We start from the raw sequence: 16,363 nt of genomic DNA on the forward strand, positions 1-16,363 counted from the left end.
TTGCAATCGTAGCACAAGTCTTGTCACGTTTGGTGTTTTTCGTAAACCGTATGAGTACACCAGCAACTCACTCTTCCCTTTTTTAATTATTATTAAGTTTTGAGCTTTCCTGGCTGCAAAGAAAAGCCTGAAACCTGTGACCAAAGTCCAAATTAAAATCCAGACAGCAAAGCACTCTAAGGCAGTCTCATGATAGTTTGTGGCGGCGGAGAGGGGGGCTGACTCATGCTGTTTGCATGCTTGCGTTAGCAATACTGCTGCTGGAAAGGAAAGTCTGGCACCAGCACCACACAGCCCTAAGATACCTCCTTCCGCCTGATTGTGGCGTTTACAGGGTTAAATCCCTTCCCCGGCTTTCTCCTCCCCTAGCGGGCGCTGTGATCACGTGACACGGAGTTGCAATTTTAGCCCGTCAGCTGATCCCAAAGTCACAGGATTCCATGCTCAGTCATTCCCTGCCCTGGATAACAGAGGGTGTGGATAGGCAGTGGCGCACGGATCGGTTTGCAGCAGCCGTCACGCCGGGAGCTAGCTCCGCAGCAGCCATGGGACTCCGCGCCTTTGTCCTGCTCCTGGCCCTTGTGGTCCCATGCTCGGCGCTGATCAGGTGAGGGAAGGGCTGCAGCTGGGCATGGATAGACAGCAGGCGCTAGGGGCTCCCAGGGCGAGGTCCTTGTAAACAAAGGTGCTGGCGGGGAGCCCGATGGTAACAGCAGCTGCTCACCCCTTGCTCCAAAGGGCTGCTGAGGCCTCCTGGGAAACATATATTTCTTAGAAGCCAGGCTGCCTGGGCTTGTCTGCGGTAACTAGTGAGGGTTGCAGGAAAGCTGGGTCTCTCTTGCTCTTGGGAGGTTGCGATTTCTCTCTGCCATCATGAGCTCATGGGCGGGGCAGGGGGAGGGGAGATTAGGACTTGACGTGAGGAATTAGCTGCAGACTCAGGTAAATGCCTAACAGACCAAAGAGACAGTCTCCCTGCATCCAGCCCTCGGCAAGGATTGGAAATGGGAGAATTAAGCAAAGAAGCACAAAAATCTGACTCATCATGAGCTAAAATTTGGTCCTTGGCTAGGTATGGACCTTTTTCCATTGGCTTCCTTTCCCCCCTCCCGGGAGATGCACCTGCCTCTCCAAGGGCACGGTTTGGCTCATGAAGTTTCTCTGAAGAGGCATCAGGGTGCTTTAAAGTGTTTCACTACTGCTAAGCAGAAGTTAAGGGTGTACCTATTGACTAGTCAGTTTCAAAAACAAGAGAAGAAAATTCCTGACCACTAAGTAAAACCTCAAGTCTTGATGATTTCTCAGAAGTTTTATTGACCTTTACAGGAGCAAAACTTCCCAGGGCCTGATTGTTCAGAAGGGCTGAACACCCACGATTCCAGCTGAAATCAATAGCAGGTGCCCAGCCCTTCTAAAAATCAGGGCTTGGAAAGTTTTGCTCCTGTGAAGGTCAATGGAACTTCTGAGAGATCATCAAGACTTGAGGTTTTATTTAGTGGTCGTGAATTTTCTCCTCTTGTTGCTGAAACTGACAGTGAATGTTAACCTCAAACAAAACTCCTCACAACATATACATTTACTCTGGAACTAGGTAGCACTGAATTTGGGGGATTTGTTGGTAGCAAGCAGCTCTTGACTGGAGGATTTGGGTTGTGGAAACAATGTGCCCTCTTGTTAAACTCTCTTGTCTTTGATCTGTGATACAGAAGTGGGAGTTTCTGGACACATTAGGAGCCCTGCACTTTGCATAGTCAGTTTCAACAGTGCAAAGTGTGTGTAAAATGCTTTGAGATCAGAATACAGCAGACCCTCGCTAGAACACGCGTCTTTATAGCGCTAGTTCGGTTATAGTGCGGGACCATGCATGGATCTCAAATTTAATTACCTTCATTGAAATCCACTATAACACGGTCCCCACTATAACATGGTCCCCGTGTTAACCCGGGACCGCGCATGGATCCAAACCCCTGCATTCTAGCGGGGGTCCGGTGTAGTAGTTGTAACACACACACACTGGTGAAAATGACTATCTAGGTGCTGGACAGCAGTGAATGAGGCCCTGGGAGTCAGGAGTCTGATCTAGGGAGTGCCAAGCTGGGATAGTTGTCCTCTCAAGTGGAACCTCAGTGGAGTGTTTACAAAGATCTAAATCATGACAAGCAAAATAGCTGTAAGTTGTTTTCCTTTATTTCATTTTCTGTGAGCTGCGATCAGCTCTCTGTCAATGTGTTAACTTTCTTTATCTGCACTGGGCCATAACCGACAAAGGAAGTGCCTTTAGCTAAGTACTGACGTTACCACTCTTCGATCAGAGATAAACATCCTGATACGGGAGCTCTCATTTGTTGCATAAAGCCCCTCCTGTACTTCAGTTGTTTCTGGACTCTGAGCAGTTTTCAACAACTGTTTTAACAAAATTATACTCTTGTTGCGGGCCATCAGCAACCAGTACAGCCCTGGTACCTGACAGCTTGCAAGAACACAGTCAGTTTCCCAGTGTGGACAGGGCCTGAAATCAGGGCTGGCTCCAGGCACCAGCTAAAGAAGCAGGTGCTTGGGGCTGCCAATACCAAGGGGCTGCACTCCGGCCGCTATTGGGGCGGCACCTCCGGGCCTTCAGCGGCAATTTGGCGGTGGGTCTCTCAGCCCCTCTCAGAGCAAAGGACCTGCTGCCGAATTGCCGCCGAAGAGTGGAGTGGCATGATTGCACTGCCGCAGCACTTTTTTGCCGCTTGGGGCAGCAGAAAACCTGGAGCCGGCCCTGCCTGAAATACAGCAATTTCAGAAAGAAGTTGGCAGAGTCCTTACAAGCAACAGCGTCCAAATGGATGGCCTCATGCGGAGATGGGAATGGATGGTTTTGAGCAGACTGGCTACCACACCTGGAGGAGCAGGCAACTTTCTTGAGCAAAACCATTGGCTCCAGACGTTGCAGAAGCTCATTAGTAGCATAGGGGCCCTGAGCATTAGAGTGATTCCCCATTTGACTGAAATTGCAGAGGGCCATGAGTTCAGTGGTGCTGGGACGTCCCTAGCAGTTGGGAACACTGCAGTTGCTCGTCTGAGTCTAAGGTGTCAAGTATCAGGGGGTAGCCATATTAGTCTGTATCCACAAAAACAATGAGGAGTCCTGTGGCATCTTAAAGACTAACAGATTTATTTGGGCATAAGCTTTCGTGGGTAAAAAACCCACTTCTTCAGATGCATGGAGTGAAAATTACAGATGCAGGCATTGTTATACTGACGCATGCAGAGAAGGGAGTTACCTCACAAGTGGAGAGCCAGTGTTGTTGACAGGGCCAGTTCGATCAGGGTGGATATAGTCCACTCCCAATAATAGATGAGTCTAAGTTGTCGCCTATGGTGGGATCAGGAGGCTGGATCAGTGACTATTGTTAGGATGGTTCACTAATTCAAATGAACAGGGAATCCTTTCCCCAGACTAAACAGCGCTATATGCCACTCCTGCCGCCTCCCCAAATGTAGTTTTATAAGCCCTTCAGAGCAAGAATGGTCTGTTTTCTATATTCATCCAGCACCCTGCTAATGGGGGGCCTGGTGCAAAGCCCACTGAAGTCAATGGAAAGACTCCCATTGACATTGGTGGGCTCTGGATCAGGCGCTTGTCATGAAAACGCTGTGTTGGAACATAGCTAGAGCTAGCATGCTTCTGCTTCTGGTATGGAGAGGGCCTTAAAGAACAAGGGCAGTACCCCAAAGATGGAAGGAGGAGAAGGGAATAATGGTGATACCCAAACTTCCTGACACTTTATTTTTCTTCTGGTGCTGGTAGCCCACCTCCCCTCTGTACACACACAAACTCACGTGGGCCACTGAAGTTGAGATGAGCTTCCAACTCTTAGAAACAGCTCATGCTAGAAATGCTGGATTGACACACCCTAAGTTTGGCTCATTCAGGGATGTCTACACTAGGAGCTGGGGGTGCTGTTCTGAGCTTCAGGGCACACACTTCCCCAGCTGGAAGTGTAGTAGACATGCCCTGGATGGAAAGCAGTGAGTGCTTCTCTTCATGCACAGGCCTTGGGAATTGAGAGAGACGGGCAGCATGGCTGTCTGGATAGGGCACTGGGCTTCAACTTGGGAGACCTGGGTGCTCTTCCTGGCTCCGCCACCTTCCTGCTGTGTGACCTTGGTCAAGTACGCCTCTGTACCTCAGTTTCCCCATCTGTGGGGATAATCGCGGTTACCTCCTTTGTAAGATCTACACATGAAAAGCACCAAGCGCTAGGTATTCTTATTAAGGCTCCAGAAAGAAGACCCAACAGTAGGCTTAAGAAAAATAAAAACCTTGTCAAAGCTTGCCCAGGCTGAGAGCTGCACTTGCTGACACTAGGAGCCAAATTCTCTGCTGATGTAAACTGGCCGATCCGTTAACTTCCATGGGACTGTGGCATTTTGCACCAGCAGAAGATGTGTTCCTGAGAAGCCTACAGGTCCTGGTGTGCATTTATCTGTATGCCACAGATCAACAGAAACAGGTGCTGTCACCCTGGGGAGTGGGGAGGAGGAGGGAAATTCTGTCCCTCAGAACATTAAACAGCAGCATGTTCTGGATTTTTGTAAGACTGCTACTGAACCTCTGAGTGCTCCTTGCGTACCAGACGATCACTTGCTGTGCATGGAGCCCAGCCCTGCCTGTGGGGGTGGTGGATGCTGTCGTGGGGTATTGGCAGGGTTACTTGCTTTTAACTGGCAACGTGCTTTTCTTTGGTTCCCAAACAGAATCCCGCTGACTAAGTTCCCCTCCGTGCGCCGCATCCTAAATGAAGCCGGAAGCGAAATCCCTGATCTGAATGCCATGGGCGAATTCCTGAAATACAAGCTGGGCGTGCCTGGCGTAGAGGAGCCCACCCCAGAGACCCTAAAGAACTACATGGATGTAAGTACAGCAGCTCATTCTGCAGGGTCGCCGCTCTATTTGGCAGCATGGTATTGCAGGGAACTCCCTGCATCAATGCATAGGTCTCCCATTAACCTGGAAACTTGTTGTCATCTGCACCAGTTATGCAGCTCGCATGGACAGGAAAAAGAGGCAGTTGCTTGCCCACAGTGATAGCTGACTCATTCTGCTGCAAATGCTTCTCAAGTACCTGGCTCTTTGCTGTGAATATTGAATCGCACTCAGACCTTGACAGCCCCTGCACATGGGCAATGTTTGTTTGCAGACGCATTATACTCTCATCCAGTGCTGTGGAAATCCACTCCCAAGGGAACTCACCTTGCTAAAGTCAGGGCCTCAATTCTGCAGCAAGCTCCTTACTCTCCCTCAGTTTACCCATATGTAAAAGGGTAATACCACCTCCTTTACAGAGCTGTTGCAGGGATTAGCCCCTTAGGTCCAGATTGCCTAACTCCCTTTGAAGATCTGAGCCTTAAAGTCCAGTCCTCCTTCCACAGACATCAATAGCAAAGCCTCACTTGACTTCAGGGGGAGGAGAAGGCTTTTAAGTGTAGCACTACATAAGTACATAGAAGTGGTGCAGACTCCCAAGGAATGGAGGAGCCACAGTTTGAAGGGCAAGTGCCTCTTATTTGCAGTTTTAATAAACCCGCTGCCACACCCAAGAGAGCTTTAAAACAGTCTTCACAGCTTCAGTAACCTATTTCTTTCCCCTCATTGCTAATTACCCAAACTTTATGACTGTCAGTAGAAGCTTTCTCCTTTGTAATCAGACCTCTCAACTTCTTACCTGATTGGTGGTGCCACAATCCACTGCCTGTGATGCAAGGGCATAACAAATTGTAGTTTTCACTGAATGCATCAAGCAGGAGGGAGAGGTAGCTGTTATTATTGCTAGCTGTCGTGGCCAGGGCACTGGACTAGAATCTGTAAGAGCCAAAAATAGAACCCAGCTCTATCATTGAGCTGCTGGGGAAAGTGAAGGTGGGAAGTGATTTGCCCATCCATAAAATGGAGATAACGATATTGATCTCCTTTGCAAAGTGCCTTGAGATCTATGGATGAAAAGAACTCTTGCTGCTGTTTGTTTGAGGCCCAGATCCAGCAAAGCATGTAAGAACGTGCTTTACTTTAAGCTGTTGAGTAGTCCCACTAGAGTTAAGCACATGCTTAAACGATTTGCTGGATCAGGGCCTAAGCCCGTATGTATCACAATGGGAGCTGCTGAGCGCTGAGTTTTTGAAAGTCTGGCCCCAGTTGGGGGTGCTGAGCACTTGTCAAAATGGCCATCAGCTCTTTGGAAAGTCTGGCTTGTCAAGTGCACTTGAGATTGGACACTCAAGAAAATCACACGGCAGATGTTACACCCACCTATATATTGGCAGCAGTACTGACGAGGGTCAAGTAATAAGGGAATCCAGAAACAGAATATATGTGCCACTTTTGCTTTGGTAAAACACTGCATATATTTTGAGCATGCAGGGTTCCTTTAATCAAAGCTCACTACCTGGGTTTGCATTGGACACACAGACACTTTGTAGTTCATTAATGGAGCAAATTACATGTTGGATATTCAGGAAGCTTCCTATCTTCAGCCTTGCTAGGGAGTTTATGTAACTTGAATGCTGGAGGGAGGTTCAGAACCCACTTCAAGAGGAAATGTCCCCTCTTGGATTTATGAGGAACCTGCATTAGCTCTTAGCAGTATAGGGTCCATGAAACATGGGTATAATCCTCCCATACAGTAGGGGGCATTGGCACACCTGCTCATTATAATATTAACCCCTTGATACCAGTGGTGCTGACACTAGCATGAGGACAAACCCCAAGCATTCAAGGCAGCAATTGTTTACTGAAGTCTCCTTTTGGCACATGACCGGAAACAGATTACAAAAGGGGGATGTGAACTTGGACCATCAGATGGGGAATCAGCAATGTGATTAGGGCTGGTGTGTGACACTGTCAGCCAGGATCTACACAAGTGTTTTCCTTGCGGATGGAAAAGGAAATGCCTGGCAAACATCTGGGAGGCAATGGGTATCTGAATGGTAGGGGAGGGTAGGAGAGGCAACCCTCTGCTGGGATAGAGGTAATTTCCCACCTCCGCAGCCTGGATACTGCTGAATCACCCCTGCCAGCTTTATCCCTGGTTCTTAAAAATGTAGGACTCCCATTGACTTCAGTGGGCTTTGGATCAGGCCCCCTGACTGGTGTTTTCAAACAGGGCCTTGTTATGAGACCCCCATACGAGGGCTTTATCCACCCTCAGTAAATGACTCGGCTCATACTGCAAGCAAAGCCTTCCAGAAGGGCCCACCTTTGAAGCAGGTTCTTTCTACTACCTAGTAGCTGTGCTGCTGTCCCCTGGAAAGTTACCTGTTAGTTGCTGCACGTAACCAGAACAGGGCTCAGTGGAGCTGCAGTGTTCTGCCCCTCAAGGATCTGCCCAGCTCTGGCCCCGCCCATGTTTCTGCTCTTGATTCATATCACATTGCACCTCTTCCCCCACAGCTGTGCTAGCCTCACCACGGCCTATTTCCTTCTCTCACTCACTTCTTCAGACCTTCCTGACCTTCTGTCTGGGGAGCAGTGTATTTAGACTGTTTAGTTATGCCAAACTTTTCTAACTTGGGTGCTGCAAGTTAAACACGCAACCTAAATCTGAATATGAGGCCTGATTGTTTGTTTGTTTTTTGTTTGTTCTCCCTTATGAGTTGCTGAGCACCTGCAGCTCCTATTGACTTCAGTTGAATTTGTGGGTGCTCAGCACTTCTGAAAATTTAGCCTCTGGTTGGGCACCCAAAAACTGAAGCATCTAAATTTCAGTGGCCATTCAGCCTTGGTTCCTACGAGACAGGTGGAATTTTAAAGCTCCCAGAACTGAAGGCATCAGACTTGCGAGCAACCATACATGCCATGTCCTGCATATGTGGAGCACTCTCCTGGGAACGGGAATGTCTTGGCAGCTCTTCTCTTGCACTCCCAGGCCCCCTGGGCTCTTGTCAGGTTTCCAATTTCTTCCTCCCCCAACTTCCTTGGGATCAGCAAGGAGGCACCGCAATTGGTTAATCAGCGATGTTGAAACAGAGGGAGGTGTGGATTACACAAGGTGGGACTGCGATTCTGAAACAGTTTTGACTTCTTCTTTTAAAGACCTTTTCTTCATCTTCATCTCTTGGCTGTTAGGAGCTGACACTAAGTCACTTCTCAGGTGCTGTTTTTTCCATCTGCAAATCTTGTTGCTAGAAATTATTTCAACCCCCTTTCAGTTTATTTTCAAGTCACAAGAAAGTCAGAGGAATTTGGTTGTGCTCCTCTTGTGATGTCAGGCTAGAACACTGGACCCCAGGTGCTGTGGCAGGGCAGATTTATTATTTGTCTTCCTATAGCACCTTGCAGCCCAAGTCATGGACCAGGACCCCAGTGTGCTAGGCGCTGTACAAACACAGCAAAAACAACAGTCCCTGCCCCCAGAGAGCTTACAGTCGAAGAAAAAGGCCAGAGACGACAGGTGGAAACAGACTAGCGTGGGGTGGTTAAAGGAAATAATGAGACAATACTAGTCAGCGTGATGGGCAGTGATGTAGCTCAGACCTCACTATCCTTTCATGTGAAAGAGCACGTAGCATAGGCACAACCACTGGGTGGGAGAGGATTCATAGAAGGGATCACTGTAGTTCTTGTGCATGATATCAGCTGTGTCTTTCTTAGCCCACCCCCACCTCTATCTTTTTTCCTTCCAGGCAATACCCCCTTTCCTTCCCACCCAGTTTTGCATGCCCTATGCCTGAAGAGTTTAAAATAACAAGGTTTCACCCCATCCCCTGAAATACACCCTCCTTCTGCCGCTCATCACTGCTTGTAACCCCAATCCAGGCCAGTGTCCCCTGGTTAGATGGACAGAAAATCCTGCCCAAGTCTCTCCAAGAAGCCCCTCTCAGTCTTGGTTCCTGCTGACCAGGATGCCCGTGACTCATTGCGTTTCCGTCCCCCAGGGCTTGTGGCCCACAGATGGCACAGAATGGTACCTGGTATTGACCCATAGAGGGATACTCTGCATCTGTTCCTGTTAGTGGACACAGCATGGCTTAAAGTCAGCTTTGTGGTGTTTCCAATGGCTTGTTTTGGTTTTTCCCTTTCTGGTGCAAAAAAGTGGGGACCGGGGGTGGGAGGGGGCAGTTGTGCCTTTGCCTTCAGGTACGGAGACCCTGACTGTGTGCCAGAACCCCACTCAAAGTGCTAGGAGACTGGGGGAGCCTCTAAACCTCCTCAGCAGAAGTAGCCATTTGGGCATGATGCACAATGGATATTGCACACCCTGCGTTGAGATGTAGGTGGTGTCATGAGAATGACATGACAGGTGGTATCTCCATGGCTTTCTTAACTGTATTAACATAGTTCTCCTGCATCCCTACACCTAGGATGGCCTCCCTGGCTGAGGGAAGCAGTATCTCTTTGCATTCAGGTCTTAAAGCACCTCTTCAGTGAAGCTCATCAGTATTAAAGCACATAGTACTTCCTCTGGGTTTCCTAGTGTATATTTGGTTCTGGTCTATCCATTTAGCTGTCTAGTTCCTTGGCCAGATCATGGCTCACATGGAGAATGCTTTACTTTGCGCTGCTAGATTGGTGCGATCTTATAGCCGGCTTAACTGGCTACCTTTAAGAATTTCCCCTTAGGAATCTCCAGATGGCATAGAACTGGCTTGGCCAGCTGAGGGCCACCCATCCCACTTCCAAGGGTGTGTGGCTAGTACTGCTGCATTCCTGCAATTCCCCGGTCCCAGAACCCCCCAGTGGGGCTTCATTGCAGCCAGCAGAACTTAAAGAAACCAAGTCTTAAGTTCTGTGGCCCTGTCGTAGGGTGAGCTGGGCCTGTCAAAGAGTCAAGCCCCCAGTTCTAGCCTGCACTTTGATCAGGTGACAGAGGGTCATGTGACTGAAGGCATAGGCGCAGCTCATCCTGTGACGGAGACTGACCCAGCAAAGCATTTAAGTATCTGTTCACATTTAAGTACTTTGCTGGATTTTCTGCAAATTCACTACAGAGCCAACCTTGTAGGATTGGCATGTGTTTTTAAAAGTTCAAGCTCCCTTCAGAGGTGAAGGAGTCTGCAAAGCTTTTCTTGTCTGTCGTCTTACTATTTGCAGTGGTGATGTAGTCATGTTGGTCCCAGGATATTAGCAAGACAAGGAAGGTGAGGGAATATTTTCTGTTGGTGAAAGAGACCTGAAGAAGAGCTCTGGGTAGGTCAAAAGCTTTTCTCTCTCACCAACAGAAGCTAGTCCAATAAAAGATATGACCTCATCCACCTTGTTGACTTGCTAACAGATTAGGCTTTTACAGTGCTCTGGCTGGTAATGTGCAAGAGTTTAAATAGCCCGTTATGCGGAGGAGATTTGACCATGACTGTGACTGTCAGTGACAAGGTAGAAATCTGTCACTCTTAGTGGAGGGATATATTTGTAGGTTACAGAAGGATGCTTCAGAAGATCAAATGAAGGAGAGAGGCCCAAGAGCTTTTTCTCTTAAGATTGTGACCACTTCTGTGTTTTAACAGAGTCAGGTACCTGTTACAACACTTTGGTCACCTGACCCAGTTACGACATGGTTACGTGTTGGTTACACCAACTAGTATCTGTGTTTGTAATCTGGTCAGGAGACAAATGTGTTGTAAGTGGGTCCCCTGACTTGGTTCTGATTAAGGTGTAGATGAGGTCTTAGCATCGAGCCAAGGTCATTCTCATCTAGCACTAAGGAAGTGCCTTAAAGTAAGCTGCTCTTCGGCTCACTGTCTACTGGCTCCTTTTCCCCACTGGAAGAATGCCAAGAAGTGAAAATCCTCAGCACAGCTGTTGGGTGACCTCTGAGGGGTGCTGGGTTTGGACAGACAATGGTGACTGTGCAAAACAAAAAACATGGTAAAAAAAAATCACAGAAAGTGCTGAGTCACTGGCCCTTCTACACTGCTTTCCCTTGTGACTGCAAGTCAGCGTATTGCTGGCAAGCCAGTGGAAAGCTGGCCCAGGGCTATTCTGACCAGATGAGTTCTTGTGTGTGAAACTTCTTCAGTTAAGGGAATTTTAAAAAACAAAAACAACAAAAAAAGCCGACATAGCTCCATGTGCATTTCATGTTATTCAGCCTGCCCTGCTGCGCTCTGGCTACACTTCCATTTAGCCCCCTGCCATGCTGCTAGTAATTGGCTTTCCTGGTCAGTCTCCCAGAACTGCTGTTGAAGGGAAGACTGATCCTGTGCTACCTTGCTCCTTGTATGGCGTTTACACCCGTACCCAATACTTGTACAAACCCTGCTCCACTGTAAGCTAGTGGGGTGTTTATTGGCTAGCACTTGGGGGCAGTGTAAATGACCACAGCAGGGGCAAGACAGTAGAGAATCATGCTCAGGATTCTGTAAACTGATGATGTGAGGCACGTGTCCCGTGCTAATCTCTCTTTGCCTGCACACAAAGGGTTAATTTTTTTGAGTTCTAGCAATAATCAGAGCGCACCACTGTCTTCCCATTAGTTTATTATAATGGATCACTAACTACTCTAGTGATCCGAGCTGCCTTACAAAACTGCTAAATATTTAGGATACTGCCTCACTGCAGCTGGCTATCCAATGCAATGTCCTTTTTAATCAGGAGCCTGAAGGGCTTCAGGGGTGTGGTGTTTTTTTTTTTGTTGGTTGGTTGTGCTTTTATTTTATTTTTTTTTTTTTTTAAGGACAAAAATTGACCTCCCTTCCTCATAGCTTTCCCTCTAAGGTCCTGATCCTGCAAACTGCTCTGAGCAAATTGTCAGTGGATCAGCGTCTGAGACTTTTATTTTAAATTGCCCAGCCTTCCCTTTATTACTATTAATCATGTTTATTACAGTAGTGCCTAAGGACCCATCAAGGCTGGGGCCCCCACTCTGCTAGGCACTGCACAAACACAGAATAGCAGATGGTCGAGGCCCCAACAAGTTTACAATCTAAATCGACAAGACAGGCGCAGCGTGGGAGAAGGGGCAGAACACACAAGCAAGGTAAACCTAGAAACATAGACTAGGTTTGGAAGAGACCCCAGGAGATCATCTAGTCCAACTCCCTGCTCAAATCAGGACCAATCCCAACTAAATCAAAACGATGTGGTGGCAGCAAACGGCCTGCTCGTTCTATGACCTTTATGGGCTTAGTTGAGTGAGGATAAATTCGGGGGGGGCGAAGAGTGAGGGGGCAGGACAGGGAAGAAAGGGCTAAGAGGGACAGGTGTAGAGTGAACCAAGGTGAAGCGAGTGGGAGGTGAGATAGGGTTGGAGCAATCAGCACAGGGCAGAGGAAGTTCTCGGTATGTCTGGTCCCTGCTTTGGCTGCATCAGTGCCTGCTCCTACCAGCTGGACTTGAGCCTCTGGCTGATTTCTTACTGCAATTTCCCCCCAAGACCATATGGGGGAGGAAGGGCCAGGTGACGTCACCATCTGTGTCCTCTTGTCCTCAGTGTGTGTGTGTGGGGGGGGGGGGGGGAGGGTGTTTACCTGCACAGTTCTGGGTCCAGGAAGGTGCTAAGGGGAAGATCAGCTTTGTCTGGACCCCATTTTACCCCCTCCCACCAGTGCAGCAGTCCTTGCTTTGGTGGCTTCCATGGCGTGTGGCTTTCCTTTGCCCCCGCCCCCATCCCGATGGTTCCCAACACCAGAAATTAACTTTAGGAAGGTTGGGAGATGTCCTCCGTCTTGTGACGCTCGGAGTAAGCAAACCCAGAGCATCTGTGTGCCTCACACCTAGGGGCTGCCCCAGCTCTCAACTTTCTTCTGCCCTAAACCAACTGGAGGGGGACTGCCCTTCCCTCCCCGCAGTCACTCCCATAATAATAAGCAAAGTTTTGCTGCTGCCAGGGGATGCCATCTATGCTGCCTGAACAGGAGCACCAGCCCGGCCTAGCTGGGTCTACTTTGTAGCGTCATCTGTGTCCAGCATTCTGCAGTCCAGGGTGTCCAGCCGCCCGCACACTTAGCTGGCTGATAAACAAGACTCCAAGGTTGCTTCTAAACTGCTGTTTCAGCTCTTTCTCACAACACCTCTCCCACTCCCCCTCTCTTCAGAACTGCAGGCACAACTAGTGCAATCTCTTCCTTCCCCCCTGGCTCAGCAGGACGATCTTCTCCTTCACCTGCCACTTGAAAAGTTCCTGATCCCTGCTAGCCTGAGGACTAAACCTCCCAGCCAGGGTGGGAAATACTTGTGCTGTCACTCCTCCCCCTTGCAATTTGTGGGAATAGGACTCTTGTGCACTGTAATTGTCACAATGCCAGTTGGCTTGCTAATTAATAATTTTTCACTTTACTCCCTCTCTTCATTTTGTAATAGCTTTGTTTCCTTCCTGGCTTCACTCCACCTTTTTGTTTCTTTCCTATAGTAGATTGAGGTGTGTCTTCAGCATTTGCCTAGAATCTTCCTTTTCTCTCCCTCTGCCACTTCTCTGCCTTCTCCCCGCTATTTTTTGTCTTTGCTTTCTTTCTCCCTCCCCCTCCCCTCTCTGCAATAAACAAATAAATCATCCTGTCTCTCTGAGTTTCCTAACTTATCTTTTCCCTCCCACTCACTCACAAATAGGAGTTGAAAATCTTTCCAGACTTCTGTGCGGCATTGGAATAAAACTAGTAGCTAATAGAAGTTGGTCCTATAAAAGATATTACCTCACCTGTCTTGTCTAGCCAAAGACTGATAAGAACTAAGGGAAGGCATTACCCATGTGAGAAGCCAGCCGCATGTCTAACTCCTGGGAGTCCTACTTGGAATCTCTGTCTCTGATCCCTGCTCAAGGACTTCTTTCATAGCAATCCCTGGCTTGCAGGTCTAGTAGGTAATCATTGTGTATTCCCTACTGCACCTATCCCCTCCCTGCTGGAAGGGGAACTGAGCATTTCTCTCACTCACATGCCTTTTTTTTTTTTTTGTTTTTGTTTGTTTTAAGCTGCAAGGGTGCTTGGAAAGTTCCCTGCTACTCTACCTCTATCCCAGCCTGTTTGAGTCATGACTCCCCTCCACTGCCCAATGAATAGCTCCATATTAATTTATGCTTCTGCTGCTACTTACAGTTCTCCCCAGTGTCAGCAGGGCTGAAACTGACCTGATTCTTGGAATGGCAACAATGCAAATTGGCAAAACTGTGGTCCAGTTTCACTCTGCTGCAGCTTGGCAGACTGAAGAGCAGCAGCAGAGGCACCAGAGCTGGCTGTCTACAGACTGCACTGCATCAGTACACACTTGGTTCACATCTGCAAGGTTCCCTTCACTGTCATAAGGATTAGAAACTTCTTATTTTAATTAAAACTTCAAATGAGCAGATGCTAATGGCCCTAACCTGGGAAATCTACCTACGCAGTGCACAGGAGCAAGCAAGTGTAATCTAGCCCTACTTACACTTGTTGGAGTTAGAACAAAAGCTCAGGGAGATGGATGCCCAAGGTACTATCTGCGGGCAGCCAATTTTTTGTGGCTGACGCTTTGTTTTACATATTAAAAAATTTAAATGTGTTTTTTAAAAAATGAGGGTGCGAGCTGGTAAGAAACTAGAGGGATGTCAGGCTTGTCTGGGCAAGATAAAACCTCCACAGAGGTGAACATCCATCTGCCAAAGGGACTACGTATGGTTTTGCTATGCTTGGGAGTAGCTGGGAGGCGACAGCCCCATCTACATTCTGAGGCACCTGGACGAGCAGAGAAGGCAGGGGTTTAATATACTGAATTAGAAGGACCTGTTCTGTTTCACGCATGATTTTTCTGACACTGTTAGTTACTACCTACTAAAAACTGACAGCAGGTGGGGTACTTGGGAGATGACAGAGTCACTTTAATAAAGAAAAAATACAACTGGAAGTAGCCTCATCTGGTGTCTGTGTGATAACTTCCAGCTATTCTCTGAGGAATTTCGCTGTGTTGTATGTGTTGTGGTAGCACCTAGAGGATTTAGAGACCTTGATCCCATAATGCTAGGCGCTGTACAAACATGTAGTGAGAAATAGACTCTTTTTACATTCTAAATGAACAAGACAGGCAAAGGGAATATTACCACCACCATTTTTTCAGAAGGAGAACCGAGGCATCAAGAGATTAAGTGATTTGACCAAGGTCACGTAGGAAGTCTGGAGCAGAGCTGGGAACAGAGCCCAGACCTTATAACTTGTACTGTAGGGCTTTCATCACAAGCCCATCCCTCCTTTTAGCACTTTGTAACTGTGCACCTTGAGAGGGGGAGACTCCTACCCAACCTGCAACCCTGTAACCTATTTGGATGCTACTGTATCTATTGGATTCTCTGCTATTCCTTTCAGTGATTCTTGCTGTGTGAGGCTGACTACCGTAGGACTGAAATCAGTGGGGGGTTAGGCTCCTAGTTACCGTTGAGGATCTGGGCTTGTGAGCTTACCGCAGCCCGTGTTCCTACACTAATTCCTCCTGGGAGAGGCTGGGATTGGAGCTGCTCTGAGCTCACCACAGCCAACATTACTATGCCCTTCCCTACAAATGATTCCTGATGGAAGAGGCCGTACTGGAATGATTATGAGCTTGCTACCGCCAGCACTTGTCTACACCATTCCCTGCTCCTGCGGGGGGGAAGTAGGGATTGCAATTGCAGTCTTACACCACTAAGTTATTTATGCATCAACCCCAGAGGATTATCTGTTTCAATACAATTTTGAGCGAGAGCGCCTGGGAATACTCTCCTTGTCACCACAAACTTTTGTCTGTATTAATACTCCTCTCTGCGCTGCTCTTCTCCCTCAGGCTCAGTACTACGGAGAGATTAGCATTGGGACGCCACCGCAAAAGTTCACCGTGGTCTTTGACACTGGATCGTCAAACCTCTGGGTGCCCTCTGTCCATTGCAACCTCCTGGACATCGCCTGCTGTAAGTAGCTCTCGCGCTGTGTAGCTGCCTGGCCTCATGGCCTTTAACAGCCTCCTATTCCTCACATTTCCTTGCGTATCTGGTACAGGCGCCAAAGTGCCGCCCTGTGAACCAGGGACAGAAGGGAGAAATTACCTGGCCTGCAGAGGGCAACCGGCATTCTCCAAACAAGCCTGTCCAGCAGACTTCTTGGCCCATGAGTGGGCCAGCTGGAGCAGTCAGGGAGAGTAACCCAAGTGAAACACTGAATGCTGTAGGGCTCTCTTGTGTTCTCATTTGCACTCCAGTTCCCAGGATGGCTTCCCCAGCTTAGGCAGCTGCAGCATGGCTAAGCTAGACACAGCTCTGGGAATACACAGAGATGGTCCCTGTCTTTGGCAACTGTAGCCACTAGGTCTTCAAAATGAGAATCTCCTTTTTCTTTCCCCTTAAGTTTGTCCAGCCCCAGGGGTTTGGAGGATGCAGTTGTTTACATTTTGCACTTTTCAGGCTCACCAGAGCAAGCCCTTTTCTTGCCCTGTGATGATAGTTGCATTAGTGGA

At 48.3% G+C, this 16,363-nt stretch overlaps 1 protein-coding gene across 1 annotated transcript in view; it reads left to right on the forward strand.

Moving 5' to 3' along the window:
- Positions 1-421: 421 nt before the first annotated feature.
- CTSD (cathepsin D) overlaps positions 422-16,363 on the forward strand; it is a 34,412-nt gene continuing 18,470 nt past the window's right edge. Inside the window, exons 1-3 of the mRNA XM_039535222.1 lie at positions 422-607; positions 4,744-4,900; positions 15,698-15,821. Of these exons, the coding sequence (XP_039391156.1) occupies positions 441-607; positions 4,744-4,900; positions 15,698-15,821 (448 nt within the window). The 5' untranslated portion in view covers positions 422-440. The remainder of the gene's footprint in view (positions 608-4,743; positions 4,901-15,697; positions 15,822-16,363) is intronic.

The sequence above is a fragment of the Mauremys reevesii genome, linkage group 4 (genome assembly GCF_016161935.1).
Source record: "Mauremys reevesii isolate NIE-2019 linkage group 4, ASM1616193v1, whole genome shotgun sequence".
Classification (NCBI taxonomy): Eukaryota; Metazoa; Chordata; order Testudines; family Geoemydidae; genus Mauremys; species Mauremys reevesii.